General features: G+C 45.7%; 1 protein-coding gene across 4 annotated transcripts in view; it reads right to left on the minus strand.

Annotated features, from left to right (window-relative positions):
• The window catches only part of FGF13 (fibroblast growth factor 13), a gene marked incomplete at its 5' end in the record, with an annotated part of 525641 nt that overhangs the window by 62670 nt on the left and 446837 nt on the right, over positions 1-16134 (minus strand). For 3 of the 4 annotated variants that reach the window (XM_082681965.1, XM_082681966.1, XM_082681967.1), the window contains one exon: positions 2326-2436. In XM_082681965.1, the coding sequence (XP_082538091.1) occupies positions 2326-2436 (111 nt within the window). Of the gene's footprint in view, positions 1-2325; positions 2437-4345; positions 4533-16134 lie in introns of those variants that run through there. The other variant, XM_082681968.1, reaches the window with a different exon arrangement.

The following is a 16134-nucleotide window of genomic DNA, read 5'->3' on the forward strand; positions in this document are numbered from 1 at the left end:
AAATCCTAAAAATTAATAAAAATATAAACATAATACCAGGAATGCATATTAAGGAAACCGTATTAAAATGAAAAAGTGATAGTTGGGAAAAAAAACTTGTATTTTTGTTCCACTCATTTAAAATAATTAATTAAATAATGAATGCCAAGAAAATTGCTGGGCTTGGGGAAAAAAAGAAGCCATCTGCATGGCTAAACTTCCATTTTAATGATGATCATTTTAATGATCACTTTAACCATTAAACATTCTTGTTTCATGATGACTTACACCCTACAGTGTACTTAAGTGGGAAGAAACGCTAGCTCTCTGGCCCCTGGTTATACTTGGCAGCATGGGTAGAGTGAAGCCCCACAGACCTGCTATTTATTTTGAGATACTTTTCATCTGTATGCTTCATGTGATGGTAATACCATCAGCTGACTCACCTCTCATTATTTCATTGTGTCTAAACACAGATTCTGTCTCTTTAAAGGCCTGACAATATCATTAGTATACAGAAATGCCATGCATATCAGTCAGTTATAAGACAACTGAAAGGCACAAGCTATGCATATGCAAGAATTGAAAAGTAAAACCCACTACCTGATTCCAGTTAAGAAATGGAGCCTTGATTTACATACATATATGTGTGTGTGTCTGTGTGTATATATCTATGTGTGTGTAACATCCTAAAATGACTACATACACAGTGTGATCTTGATGCGTGTGCCATATTGCTGTTTATAAACAAATGAATTGTCTGAGTTTTTTTTTTCCCTTTTCAGGAAACGCATGTGAACACTGGACCCAAAATAAGTTTTTCACTGATTTCCATCTGCAAAAAAAGTTAAAAGTAGATGGGGGAAAACCTGACCGGGTGGGGTTCATTCGCAGCTGATCGTGAACTTCCAATAATGCCCAACGAATCTGTTTTGCTGAGGCACTTTGGAAAACGGAGCAGCTTACATCCCCTAATTTCTTTCCCAAACACCGATTTAAACATACAATTTATGGGAATGTTTTATTACTGGTCATAATGGACTCATGTCTGTTATAGGAGTGCAGTAAAACCCTCTAGTTACCCTTGACTCATTTTTTTCAAATAGAAGAAAGAGTATGCATGAAAGAACATCTAGCATACTCATTGTAGAACTTCAGTACCACAACAGTAACACTGCATTTTGCAAAACAGTGCCAAAAAACTAGTAAACCATTTAAGTATAGAACTTTTTCACCCTAGGTACCAACAGAGCTTTCTTTAAGGGTAATTAAAGGTGACTTCCTCTTGAGGTCTTGCATTGGCCATCAATCAGCCCAGGAAGCTTTCTTAAAGGATGTGAAACTCTTTTAACACTGAACATTGGAACCCTTGTCTATGGCTTTGTTGTCTCTAGCCCCACATCTCTGAAAATGCTGCAGAGGACTTGTTAGCATTCAGATGGGCTTTCCTTGGCAATGGGACTATTTCTGGGAAAATAACAAAGCCTGAGGGAAATGCAATATAAATTAGGGAAAATCGGGAAGGAGTGGTGAGAGCTAGGTGGCTTAGCCTCATGGAACATTGAATAGGTCTGCAGCAACCTGCTAATTGCAAAACCCCACCAATTATTACCATTGAAGAGGGCGTTACTATTTGTGAGTTTATGTTTTGATGACTCCAAATAAATAAAGCATATGTAACAAAAGGTTATATAATATCTTGGAATCACTATCCTTCAGTAATTGGAAATAAAATTGACTTTCTTTTTGATGTGTTTCTCTTTTAGGTTAACCATGATGGTCTCCAATTCGGTCCTAAGACCACGGATAAAAATAAAGCACTCAAAGAAATGTCTTTACCCACCTGTGGAGGTATCTCAGTGTTAAAATCCCAATTAGTCTGAGAGTTATCAGTGTCTGTGGAGGTGGGGGGAGCAGAAGTGAAAGCTTGTAATGATGAATTCTCCTGACATGAAACCTCTCCTCTCTCTTGGGATGAGACCGGTTCTTAAGAGTAGAGATAACCGTGCTATTTCAGGATCAGTGTGTGGGTGAGTAAATTTTCTGTGGGAAAAAAGTAATAAAATCCAAAGGACAGCCATAAATCTATCCAGATTACCATGGCGATGACATTTGGATTGTTCTTTAGAATGGTGTCAACATTATTTGCTACAGTTCACTATTCTAGATATTTTCACGTTCCCCTTCCTTTAGGTTAACCTGCTGAAACAGGATTATATAGTGTTGACTCTATTTTGGATTTGCTTTGGGATTTAGCAAGGGTTGTTAATTTAAAAAAAAAAAGAAAGAAAACACAATGTCAACAACATGCTGGGATATACTATTATTTATTTTGCAGTCACTTACTGTAAGTGCTGTCCTCATCTTTCGTGCCATCAATGGTTCCATCTGCCTGCAGCTGCAAGTGGTAACCTTGTCGGCTGTATAGTTTGGTAACTATACCCTTAAGCTGAGGCTCTGCAAGGAGAAGGATGGTTTGGATCAATTGATAAGTTGTACATATATAGTTGAAAAGACTCAGATTTCAGAACTCTAATTTCATTTAAAAATTTTAGTGGAAAAGGTCAGATGACACTTTTAAAGAGTCCCCTGAAAGAAAGAAAACAAACCAACAAACTCCAAGCTTCAGAACCAATCTCCGAACTGAAGAAACATTTGATTTCTACCTGGTAACACTGGTAAAGCCCTAAAGCTACTGACAGCAGAGACAGTTTCTGATAGCGTGTCCTTTGGCTTACAGAGTGGCACTCCATCTCATTGAGCATTCGAAATGGGTTGGCAAATGGCATATTCTGCCTTTTAACAACGTGCTACTTCTTATGTGGAAGGAAAAGGAGAAATACTAAGATGATTTACAGTGGGTTTACCAAGCAGGGACCAAAAACACACTAGCAAAGATTTCCCTCAGAAATACCACAATTAGAATAAAGAACTCCCTCCATTCTAAGAAGGTTGAAAACGCATAAATAACCCGGAACCCCATCAAAGGACTTCTATTTAGAAAATTGAGCCGCGATACAAAAAAAGGGGGAGGGGAGAATAAAACAACCATTATCATACCCTATCGTATTAATTATCCTTAGGGAAAATGGGTGCAAAGGGCAGGGGTTTTGTTGGTGGGGAGGAAAGAAAATTAGTTCATATTTATTTTCAAATTTCGTTATCAAATATAATTGTCCAAAATATTCTCAAAATGATTTTCAATTATGAATCACCATAGATTAATGAAGTGCCTCATTTATCAATAACAGCCATGTTATCCAGAATTTGCTTTTATTGAATACAGACACCTGCACTGAAATGATATTTACGTGATTATTCAGGCCACATAATCATGCTTTGCCACCGCTTAAACCTGTTTAAAAACAAGCCTAATTTACAGCTAATGCCTTAAAAACTTCGAGCGAGCAGAAAATGTGTGTCTGCATTTCTATTCCAGGATGTGTAGAACACACAAATAGCGAAATAACAGATTGTTGAATAAGTCTGAAATTCTGTGATATTTATCTAGTAAAAGGAAGGAAACAGCTTAAAGGATACATTTGGTTGAGAATAGCCAAATAAGCTGCCTCTACGCCTGAAGGTCTACCTTGACGCAACCCGACACCTCTAGCTGTGTGAATTTCCCCTGGCACCGGAATACCGCGCTACTCTTCTCACTGAACAGGCTCAAAAGGACCCACGATCTGGCTCTGAGTTTAAACTCTCTTGAATCCTGCATTTTAGTAGCAAGTAACCACAGTTTGACTAGTCTCAACCAGATCACTAAGCTCTTTGCCACAGGTTCTAGGAATCCACCCCCTTCTCTCCAGCAAATATTTCAAAGCTGCACCACAAGTCTGTCCCGATAAGCTTAAAAGTGATCAAAGAAACAGAATGCCTAGATAGCGGAAGCCCACGGCCCTTGGGGGTGGAAGCTGGAGGGGAAGGGTCAGAGCTTCGGAGGTGAAGGCAAGGGAGGGATTCCCCGGGTTTCCTGGGGTGGGGGGTGGGCAGGGGTCTGCCCAGCTCCGCGCCTGCAATTAACACGCCACTCACGCGATAGCCACGTCTGGGTCACGCCTGCCCAGAGCCCACGGGCTTGCACACATGTGGCCTGTCTGAAGCTGACTGCGCGCCCGCTGGGCAGGGTATGCCCCCAGGCTCTGCGCCTGTCCCACGGCAGTTGCAATGCAGCAAGCCTGTTACTGTTACGAAGGAGGCGAGAAAGCGATCGCTTCCCACGCACGCACACCGGCTAGGTGGCCACATCCGCACTAGATGGGCCGCCGACAAACTCACCTCCGCTTCCATCCACGCCCCCCAGCCCCCTCCACACCCGTAAAGTACGGGGGGGCGAAAAAGCCAGCCAAGAGCCCCTTCCAACCTGGTCTCCTTCTGCGCCTCTTCTTGGAGCCGAAGAGTTTGACCCGGGAAAAGACGTTTAACTTATTCTTGTCGCAGCTGGTCTTGCCTTTGCTGGGGCTGCTGACACACTTGCAGGCGTTCGATTTCTCACGCTCCCGGGCTTGTCGCTTCTGCCGGATGAGCGAGCTGGCGATAGCCGCCGCCATGGCCACGACGCCCACCACCACCACTTCTTTCCGGGCCCCTCTCCGGGTTCGCCTCCTCCCCCCGCTCCTCCGCCGCTCGTCCGCTCGGTCTCGCGCCTCCGCCGCCTTCGTCTCCGGAGCCGGCGCTCGCCCGGGCTGCTCCGCGCTCGGGCTTCAGCCGAGGAGGGGGCTCAGCATGCCGGCCGAGCTCCTCCGGCGGTGGTCCGGATCCCGCGCGGGCTGCCGGCTGCCTGGGTCCGAGCCGACGCCACAGCCCCGGGCCGGGATCGCGGGCGAGACTGCCAGGCGGAGGCAGAGCTGCGCGAGTGCGTGCGCTCGGCCCCTGCGCCCCGAGGACACTGTGCGAGTCCAAGTGGCTCGGGTCGGAGTTTGGCGGCACCCACCGCCCGGTGCCGCGCGGCGGGGGCCGGAGGAGGGAGGCAGGCGGAGGGAGGGAGCGCGGGCGGGAGAGAGGCCGGGAGCGCGGGCGGCAGCAGGGAGGGGGGGATGGAGGAAGCGCGCGGGGGAGCGCGCCCTCGCCCTGGCCCCTCCGAGCCTCCGACTAGTCCTTGCAACTTCTTGGCCTGCCGATCGGGAAAAGTTGGCCTGTGCCAGCTTTCCGACGGGGCTCAAACAGGTAATGGCCTTGCATCTTCGCTGCCGCCGCTGCCGCCGCTACCGCCGCTGCTGCTCTGGGCGCGGCACAGACTCAGTATAGGAATTCCGTCGCCGCAGGCACCCTCCGGAAGAGCGCGACGGCCTCCCGCGGCCCCCTCCCCCGGCGGCCCCTCCCTCCCGGAGCCCAGCCCGCTGGCTCCCTGCCGCGGGCCGCCCACCCGCCCCACCCCCCAAGTCCCCGGCGGGCCGCTCGGGCTAACACCTGTAGGGGCTCAATCTCCCAAACCCTTCTCCCCTCCTCTTTCCCGAAGGAGCTTAGGGAGGAAACAGTGATGGAGGAGGCACTGGGATGAGGCAGTTGGGTTGGAGGAGCCGGGGGTTGCTTGGCGATGGGGGCGGCGGAGCGGGATGTTCCGTTAGTGTGCGACTCTTAGCTGGCCAGGTTACGCCCGGGCTGGAGCCCCCGCCCCAGGCTCGGACTCACAACACCCACTCCCCTCCAAACACACACTCGCTGAGGTTTTTCGCATGGCGACACTTGTAGCCATTGAGGAAGGAGGCCGGGGCTCGCAGACTGCTTTAGCCCCCGCGGCCGCGGCAGCAGCAGTAGCAGCGGCGGCAGCAGCAGAAGGCACTGCAGAGCTGCGCCCGCACGCCACGCTGCCACCCGGTGCTTTTTGCTGACTTTTCATTTCAGGCCAATTTGTGCGGCCCGAACCCCGTTTTTCCCCTCCACAAAACAGAATGCGCCCCCTCATCATTCTGTTCGGCTTTGGGATCCAAACAAAGAGCTCGGGTGGTGTACCACAAGCAGTATCTGGGAAATGCAGGGCTGAGCCTCTTTAAGCTCTGGCGCGTCTCCAACACCCTAACTTTCCCCACCCCCTCAAGCTCAGGCAGCCTGCCTCCCTTCAATTCAGGAATCAAGTCTGGCTTGTTGCTCACTTCGCTCAGTTCACAAGTTCTGTCCCTTCCCTGTTCTATATTTTAATCTGGAGAAGAAAGAAGGAATTTTGAGGTCAAATGTAACAAAAAGAATAGTCCGTCCACATCTGTCCCTTCAAACAGACATGATGGTTTTACTATGTTAACTTGATTTCTGATGCCAGAAAGGAAGCCCCCCAATAGTAAGTCTGCTCCAACGTGGAGCTACCACTATGCTGTTTACTGGACCTCCACCCCTTTGCAGATCTTTTCAGAATTGATACAGATGCACAACCAAATGCCTAGACTCTGGTCCTTTCCTGAGCTCTTTTGCCTGAACCTCAACTAAGAAACTGAAATCTTTCAGGCTTCTTAGCCCATCAGAGTTGAATCACTTGAACCTTCTGTAAATTTCATTGCTCCACCGGGGAGGCTGCTGCCACCTCCCTTCCACCTTTCTCCAACCTTGAAGTGTCTCTTGCCCTGTCAGAAGCACGATTATGTGTCTGCTAAAGTGGGCGGGGGTGAAAGTGCAGGGACTGAAATGGATAGATACAGGAGAATGATGCCGAATGGTCTGAAATCCCCTGCAGGTTAGTCTACTGCTCCTTTGTGCTTTGCACTTTCCCAAAAGGAAGGACAAGGTAGGAGAGTTTTAGCACCTCAAGCCCATCGAAGTATCTTCAGACCTGAATTCACAGGGGAAAAACCCTGGTCTGCTCCCACAGAACTCTGAACACCTTAAAAATGGGGACTGGGGCTTGGTCACCACTATATTCCCATCTCCTGGCACAGTTCCTGTCACATGATTTATGCTCAATAAAAGTTTATTGAAAATAATTGACAAATGACTGATCGATACTGATTCTGAAGGGTAGGAAGATGTTCCCTGGCTCAGAGTGTATGTGATTTGAATTCCAAGTACCACGAAGGGAAATAATCTCACCAAAAGAGGGGTCAAAAGGAGCTCTGACCAGGACCAAATATTTGGGGTGTGGGACGGACAGTTATGAGATTCCTACTCACTGGCCATGTTTTTACCTTCTGCTGAGTACCAACTCCAAGGGCCTTTTTTTTTTTCCTTTCTTTCCTCTTGCTGCTCTCTTGGGACCTTGAACCAAAGCAGGCATGACAAAGCTAAAGAAAGACAGAGTTCTGATTCAGGCAAGGGAGAGAACTTGGGAAGAATGAGGGAATGGTACTGAGAAAATGAGGAGGGCTTTCCCGGGCTCTTTCCTCCGCTTCTCCACCGGGAGAGCACACATTGTTTGCTTGTCCAAATGCCATTCACAAGGTATTTTCAGGCGGGTATTTGAGGTAGACAGGCACGAAGAAGACTTCAGGAATATATAATGAAGAGGAGGGGCACGTCATTACAAAGTCACAAACACAAACATGTAAATACGCCAGCTCTGTCACTAACCCCTACCCACCACCTCAGGCTTTTTTTAAAAAAATACATTAGAGAATTAAACTCTATGCCATGAGCATGGAACCACTGGGTCAAAGCTGATAACCAAATGATTCTATGGGTGTTTATAGATATCTTTCTTGCTCTAACGTCTCTTGAAAAGTGTGAGGTATGGGGGAACCAGACTCTGTGTCCCATGTCCCTGTCAGCCCATAAAATGTACTTCTGCCCATTTATATCCCCCCTTTATTCTTTCAATTCCATGGACAGGAAAACGAATGACGTGTGATGGGTGAGACTGGAGATAGGGGCAGCTAACTCTCTGTGGTGTGTCTGCCTACAGACCACATGTGTTCTCCTGTCTCCGGTGAGAGAACTCACAGAGGTCTATCACTGGAGAGGGATCATGGTGGGCAGGGGGTGGCGGGGAGGGACTGAATGAAAGCCATTTTAACTTTGGGTCCAAACTGTATTGTACAATCACGTTAACCACTAATGAAGCAGATATTTTCATCCTTTCCTAACTCTCGTGTGTATTTCTCAGGTGCTCTCAGAGAAGAGTGTGAATATAACTCTGAAACGCTCAAAGCAGATCTGTGCTAAAACCCCATTCATCTTTTTTATTTCTAAGAGATTTTTTTTGATGTGGACAATTTTTTAAAGTCTTTATTGAATTTGTTACAATACTGCTTCTGTTTTATGGCCGCGAGGCATGTGGGATCCTAGCTCCCTGATCAGGGATTGAATCTGCACCCCCTGCATTGGAAGGCAAAGTCTTAACCACTGGACCACCAGGGAAGTCCCCAAACCCCATTCATCTTGGGAAGGCAATAATGAAAGAAAGACTCGCAGGCCACCCTAGAGAAGCATATTTTGCCTTTCCTTTCTGTCTTACTGCCACCCCAGGCCAGCAGCATGACATTTCAGTGGGAGGATGAATAAAGAACATTCCTTTGACACTTCCAAAGTGTCTTTTGCTCCTGTCTTGCTCTGCTCCTACCAGTTCCCCCTGCGCCCTTGTTAGGGAACTTCCTGGATCTCCTGCAGATCCAGAGTTTCAATTCTCCCTGCTTAACTCCAAGGCTCCCAACTCCTCTATGCTAGGTGGGCCTACTCGCTGCAGCTCCTCCCAGACCTTTGCTCCCCACTGCCCTAACCACCAAGCTCTCTCCTCCATCAGATTCAGGAAGAAAGCATCCTTGGCTCCTTTCTCCAAGTCAACTCACAAAGAGTTCTAGCCTGGGAGACAGGAGGCATACCTTTGAATCCTGTCTCTACCACTAACTGGCTGTGTGACCTTGGACATGTCGTATCTCCTGTTGGCGCTTCATCTTTCCCACCTTTATTTATTTTTTTAAAATATTTATTTATTGATTTGGCTGGGTCAGATCTTAGTTGCGGCATGTGGGATCTCTTAGTTGCAGCATGTGGGATCTTGTCCCCGACCAGGGATCAAATGCCCCCTGCATTGGGAGCATGGGGTCTTAACCACTGGCCCACCAGGGAAGTCCAAGTTTTCCCATCTTTAAAATCATCCTTGAGACTTCATGAATGGCTTTCAAATCGTATCCTGCAGAGCCCTAAGAGTACACAGATGTAAGTTCCCTCACCCGTGTTTCAACCATAGCACTTCTTTCCTCTCTTTTATATATTGGGACTCATTGTGTGATTTCTTATGAAAAAGATAAAAATAAAAAGATTCCACTACTAAAAACAAAACATTTGAAGACCTCTGGATGAGAGGTTCTGGAAAGTCTTTTGGGCCCTGGGAGCCTATGATTTTTCTGCCTGTTCCTCCTACCTCTTCACCTTGCCCTCCTCACTTGCCCTCTGCCCTTTCTCTTCCCATCCCATCAGAATATAAACTCCACATGGGATCCCCAAGGAAAATACGAGTCTCCTCGGCTCCATTCTTCACGGGTTCACTTGAGAAGCAGGCTTTGGCATTCTTTTCAGGGAGAGTTATGTGAGCTATCAGAGCAGAGAATGCGATTGTTGTCTGCCAATCTCTCTTGGCAGGCCTTGGCGGAGCTGGAAAGAAGCTGGGGGGACCTGCTCTCAAGAGGCATCTCCAGGAGAGAGGCAGAAACCCAAACAGATGTGACTGTGATGAGTAAAAACGAGAGAATTCAGACAGCCTCATCAGGAGCAGCCTCAGTACTTTCTGAGCAGGAAGGAACTGGCTGTCTTTCTGAAAAGATTTCAAACACCCTTCCTCCATGAAGTGAAGATAAACATACTCAGAGCCACTTGCCAGTTGGCTCTCCAACTTCACTGACAGTCCGTCAAAACATCTCAGTGACCAGCTAGTTACCAGGTCAAGGACTGATGATGAGCTCAAAGGGAGGGAAGGGGGGCAGGTTCAAGTGCACCATGGTCAAGCAGCACTGGGATCCAGCTGGTAACTGAGTAGGGCAGCAGAGGGGGTATTGAAGAGACTGGGCAGCAAGTACCACCTTTTGTCGTCTATTTAATTATGTCCAAAAGCTGAGAGAAACGACTGGATAGAAATACAAATGAGGAGATTAGAGAAACGCCATTAGCAAAGGCTCCGGCCACTTAACTCCAACCAGGAAGAAAAATGAAATTTAAGGAAATCTCGTCAATGTCACACTGGAATTCTGGAGACAGAAAGAATGACTACTGTATTCTGCAACATAACCTGACAAATGTATTAGCTGGCAAAGAGTCTCTCCTAGTCAGATCATTTAGGGGAATTATGCTTCAGAAACAAAGATCTCAAGAATCAATTTGTTTAGCAATTGATTGGCTCTCTCCTGATTTGCATTCGGAATGAAAAGCCAGGGAACCCTAGGCTTGCACTGCTCTAGAATAGTGGGGTTGGTCTTCATTATGTCCCCTTTCTGAGATCATTCTCTACATACTTAAGCTATAGAATGTACTGAAGCCACCTCTGGTTTATATTTAAATCAAATAAATAAATAAATAGATAGATAGATAAATAAAATCAATTGGGAACACACTAATTAATTCTGATCCTTAAGAGGAAAAATCCTATAACCCATATAAAAATTTCATTGTGCAGTCATAATTTATGAACATTAAAACCATAAAGCACCCTGATGCTATTAATCATATCTATGAATTCAGCTCCTTGCCATTTTAATTAGCCATAGCAGCTGCAACATCAAGAGTTCAAGGTCCCTGATTACCTGCTTGGTCACTTTAATCAAGAAAACCTGGAGAGGACATGGAAGCAACCTAAGTGTCCATCATTGGATGAATGGATAAAGAAGAAGTGGCACATATATACAATGGAATATTACTCAGCCATAAAAAGAAACGAAATTGAGTTATTTGTAGTGAGGTGGATGGACCTAGAGTCTGTCATACAGAGTGAGGTAAGTCAGAAAGAGAGAGACAAATACCGTATGCTAACATATATATATGGAATCTAAGAAAAAAAAAAGGTTCTGAAGAACCTAGGAGCAGGACAGAAATAAAGACGCAGACATAGAGAATGGACTTGAGGACACGGGGAGGGGGAAGGGTAAGCTGGGACGAAGTAAGAGAGTGGCATGGATATATATACACTACCAAATGTAAAATAGATAGCTAGTGGGAAGCAGCCGCATAGCACAGGGAGATCAGCTCGGTGCTTTGTGACCACCTAGAGGGGTGGGATAGGGAGGGTGGGAGGGAGATGCAAGAGTGAGGAGATATGGGGATATATGTATACGTATAGCTGATTCACTGTGTTATAAAGCAGAGACTAACACACCATTGTAAACAATTATACTGCAATAAAGATGTTTAAAAAAGAAAGAAAGAAAAAGAAAACCTGGAGAAAAATATCAGATTGCTCGGGTGGAAGTTTCTCCCTTGATCATTCGGAGAGAGGAAGGATCACAAGAAAATGAGCTTAAGCTTCAAGATGTGGGGATTGAAGTTTTGTACAAGGAAAACATTCTTTTCAGCAGGGGTTGTCAAATACCATAGCTGATTGCTGATTTTCCTATAGAAGCTTTCGTGACTACAACAGAAACCTTATCTACCTTGGTGGATATGTGGACTCAAGGCTCTCATTCTGTCATTAAAACTACACTACTATTCACATACCCATGACCTGCAACCAAGGAGGGGTCACGAGGAAAAGGGTAGCAACGCCATTACTGAGAAAGCGTAAGGTCCTGTCTGATGGGGCATGGAGATAACTAGTGCCTTTGCCTTTGGAAGATCATATTGGGTGAACTTGGAACATGTGGGTCAAGGCAGTCGCACCCATTTTCTAAAGTTTCTCTCATTTAACGTGTGGGTAATACTTTGTACATACAATACATTTATTCTCTACTACATGGTTTGCCCCAGTGGTGACGGAGCATGCAGAGCCAGCACAAGCACCAGCTTCTCTGAGATCGATTTAGTTTTATTCAATGATATTTGAAGATCTTGAAGGAACAGTTGTTATTTTATGAGGTGACTGGTGGCTAACAAACATAAATGAGGTGTTTCTATGATGAAACACTTATGGCAGATGAGAAATGTGCAAAACTCAGAGGCAAAATATCTGTAACACTGGGTTCATTTCTTGCCCAGTGAACTAAGTAATCTAAATGAAAAGCTAGGGGGAAAAAAGAATGGAGGATTTGAGGCAGAAGCAGACAGTCATTTTTCTGGATCTAAGCTGTTTCAGGAAATAGGATTTCTGGAGGAAGGTGACCTAAACTCAAGATGTGTGGAAGGGAATGCAGTGTTTACAAATGATCTAATGTTCACGGTTACTCAGCATAGGGGGGCGGGATTCACAAGCAGTATAAGGAACTCTGGATTGATTTCCTATTTGCCAATGGCACTGTTTCCATCAACTTCCTGTCAAGGGTTGCCATCTTTGAAAGGAGCAGAGAGGTATGGGAAACTACTTCAGTGCTCTCTCAGGATTAAGTCTTAACACATCTCTTTTCAGACAGCAGCCAGAATTTGGGCAGCAGAACCTGCTGAATTTGGAGAAGATGGTATCCTCCAGATTCTAAGGAGGGGTCAAAGGCCAGGTCGATGATCCCCCTGAGAACTGTGCAGATGCCCTAGAGGAGTTTTAAACTCTCCACTCTGCTTTAGTTGTTGTTCATTTGTTTTTCGGTTTGGGTTTTGTGTTTTTGTTGTTGTTTTTTTTTTTTGCCCAAACTGGGGTTTCAAATGGTGATAACACTCGATAAATACTGTGGTTATAATTGGATAAGCAACTTAAACCTTACAACACCTGTAAGGTAGGTGTTGTCATTATCGCCATTTTATAGAAGAGGAGAGGGCAGTCTAGAGAGACTAAGCGATATATCTATGGTTTCCTGGCCTGTACGTAGGTGGCAGTGCCCATATTTAAACTAAGGATCGTCAGCCAATACAATGTTATGTGTACAAGGCCAGCCCCTTTTCTTCTTGGCACCGGGTTCGGAATTTGGGTCACTAAACAGTGGTGCTCGGATATGGCTATCTCTTGGCTTGGTTAACAGAAAAAGATGGAATATGGCATGCTTTTCAACTCAGTTATGTTTTTTTCTTTTTTAAGAAAAAACAAAAGTGAATTGTGAAACAAACAAGAATAGATATGACCTCTGCGTATTTATTAGCACAGCTCATAACTTCCTAGAGCGATATTTAAAGGAAACTTCACTACCTTTCTCACTAAAATTCAACGATTATAAATCACTGCTTAATGCGACCCTGGGTTTCTCAGCCCAGGGAGTACTCTGACACCAGGGCGTGGTCTGACTCAGGTAATCTGGGGTTTGGGGATGCTACGAGACCCAAAAGACATTCCCCGGACTTTTTCTTCACCCCTACTTAGTGGAGACAAGAAGTGAAAGCTACTCCCAATTCTCTCAGTTCTTTTCATACGGGGAAAACTGGCTTTCCACACTGTAAGCACTTTTGTGCCATCTGCTTCCAGCTACAGGAAGCTTGAGTTCAGCCCAAAGAGAGAAAAATATTACACACAATGTATTCACTTCCACGCTCTGACGCCCATGACTATTCTTTTGCAATCGGGTTTCTCCAGTATCCATTCTAACTAATTTGCTCTAACTTTTCCCTTCTGACAAACAGCTAAAAGTATAATCAACAGATTGAAACTATTTACTAACTTCTCCTGTAACCACTGAAGACCTCAAGCAATTTGAGAAGCTGATTTCATAACAGGGGCCTTGATGCTCAATTAACAACCTCATTTTAGAGAAGAGATCTGAGGCAAGAGAAGTTAAATGAATTTGTCCTGGGCCAAACTGTTCATTCATTCATTTAAAATCGACTGAGAACCATTTGCCATGTACCAAGCTACACCCCGAAGGGGTGCAAAGGTACCTTGAAAGACGCAAAGGTACGAATAGCTACAATGGGTTTATCGAGCACTAACTATAACCCTGGCACTCTTCTAAGTACCTTACCCTTATTGACTCACTTAATACTTAACAACCACCTTATGGGCTTATCCCCATTCTACAGATGAAGAAGCTGAGGCAAAAAGAGGTTAATGAGTTCATTCAGGTAAGAAGTGGAGGATTCAAATCCATGCATTCTGACTTACATCCCATGTTCTTAAAACTGCTCTACTGCCTCTCCAGTGACTGTCCCTGGCCTCAAGTGGAGGAGAAAGAGAAGTAAATAAAATGACTAAAACCAAATGTGATGACGCACAGTAAGAGTGGTACCAATGTCCAAAGTGCTGGGAGCATGCAAAAGGAGGCGCAGCTAACTGTGGGCAGAAGTCGTCAGCTTCAGAAACACACACACACACACACACACACACACAACCATCCCACTAAAGATGGATTTTGGAGGATGAGAAAGAGCTAGGAAGTCGGGGAATGAAACCGGGTAAAGCCAGACTTCAAACCTGGGTTAAACTGACTCGTGGTGCTGAGTTCTTACCAGGCTATGTTACTTCACCTCAGGTGAGAGGATTTACACAATCTTGGATTATGATGCCCCTACACTTCGAATCACTTGGCAACAAGTTGATCCCCTATTGTAACCATTCTCCAGGAGTGTACTTTTCTGTGAAATATTGATTACAGGTATGGTCGTGAAGCATTCTGGGGATTGGGAGAAATAAAATGTGCTAGGTGGAGGCTCTGATGCACGTTTGTGAGTTGTTTATTTCTTGCTTGTAAACCAACTGTCTTCCCTTCCCCACTCACTGATCGCGTTCCGCACAATATTGTCAATGGTGATGTTCAAGTGTACAGTAGTTTATCGATTTACAACTGCCATCAGCAGAGGGTTTAGTAGAAGTAATCCTTTTGGAAAGATGCCAATCAAAATGAAAATTAAATTGGCATGTATGCCACAGTGAGTCATGCATTCTCCTCCTGCAATAACTGGGGTGAGCTTAGCAACCAGAGATTTGCGTGTGGGCAGTTATTAAATAATTTTATGATGATGATGATAAAACTTTAAGCTAACAAATGAATTAAAGATTATGGGGAGGGCTTCCTTGGTGGCACAGTGGTTTAGAGTCTGCCTGCCGATGCAGGGGACACGGGTTCGTGCCCTGGTCCGGGAAGATGCCACAAGACGCGGAGCGGCTGGGCCCGTGAGCCATGGCCGCTGAGCCTGCGCGTCCGGAGCCTGTGCTCCGCAACGGGAGAGGCCGCAACAGTGAGAGGCCCGCGTACCGCAAAAAAAAAAAAAAAAAAAAAAAAAAAAAAAGATTATGGGGAAATGACTGTCCAAGCCACATAATCCTAGTAATTCCTCTGTGTAGATTTCAGTATTCCTATTGGAGAGGGACAAGTAGGATTTGGTTAGTGTTTGAATATATTTAAAACAAATGAAAAAATCTTCCTACTTACTCATTCCTCTTCCTGCCGCTAAAATACCAGTGCCTACTTTCTCTATCAGAATATTGGTATCCTTTGGTCTGAAAAAAATATACTTAAACAGAATTGTTAAGGGAAACAACAGTGCACTATTTCATTATAAGAAGAACCAAGACAACATGCTGTATGTACGTGTGTGTGTGTGTGTCCACTCCGTGTAGGCTTCAGGCAATGCTGTAAAGCCAGCACCTCAGCCCAGATGCCCACCGCCCTTATGAGGCCCCAGCTCTTGCAGATAAGACTTTAGCATCCAGGTTGTCCTAATTCTTCTCCTTCATTAATATTGTCCTTCCCAATATCCCATCCCTGGGTCGGTGCTTTCCAATAAGACAGCTCCTCTCAGCTCCTCTCATCGGTGCTGGGTTAATGATTACTAATAATGTCCTCATGACCCCTGCCCCCCGCCAGTGGCTCATTCTAACAGATTTTATGGAGGCAATATTATATTGTACTACAAAAGAGCGCCTCTAGTGGTGACATTAAAATGACAGAACAGCCTGCCAAAGTAGCTTCAAGGGAACTAACAGCTTTGGAGAATCCTCAGTTTAAAGGTCCCCTGCAGGGCTTCCCTGGTGGCGCAGTGGTTAAGAATCCGCCTGCCAATGCAGGGGACACGGGTTCGAGCGTTCATCCGCGAAGATCCCACATGCCGCGGAGCAACTAAGCCCGTGCGCCACAACTACTGAGCCTGCCTGCACTCTGGAGCCCGCGTGCTGCAACTACTGAAGCCTGCGCGCCTAGAGCCTGTGCTCCACAGCAAGAGAAGCCCGCGCACCACAACGAAGAGTAGCCCCTGCTCGCCGCAACTAGAGAGAGCCTGCGCGCAGCAACAAATACC

The sequence above is a fragment of the Grampus griseus genome, assembly GCF_964374135.1.
Source record: "Grampus griseus genome assembly, chromosome: X".
NCBI lineage: Eukaryota > Metazoa > Chordata > Mammalia > Artiodactyla > Delphinidae > Grampus > Grampus griseus.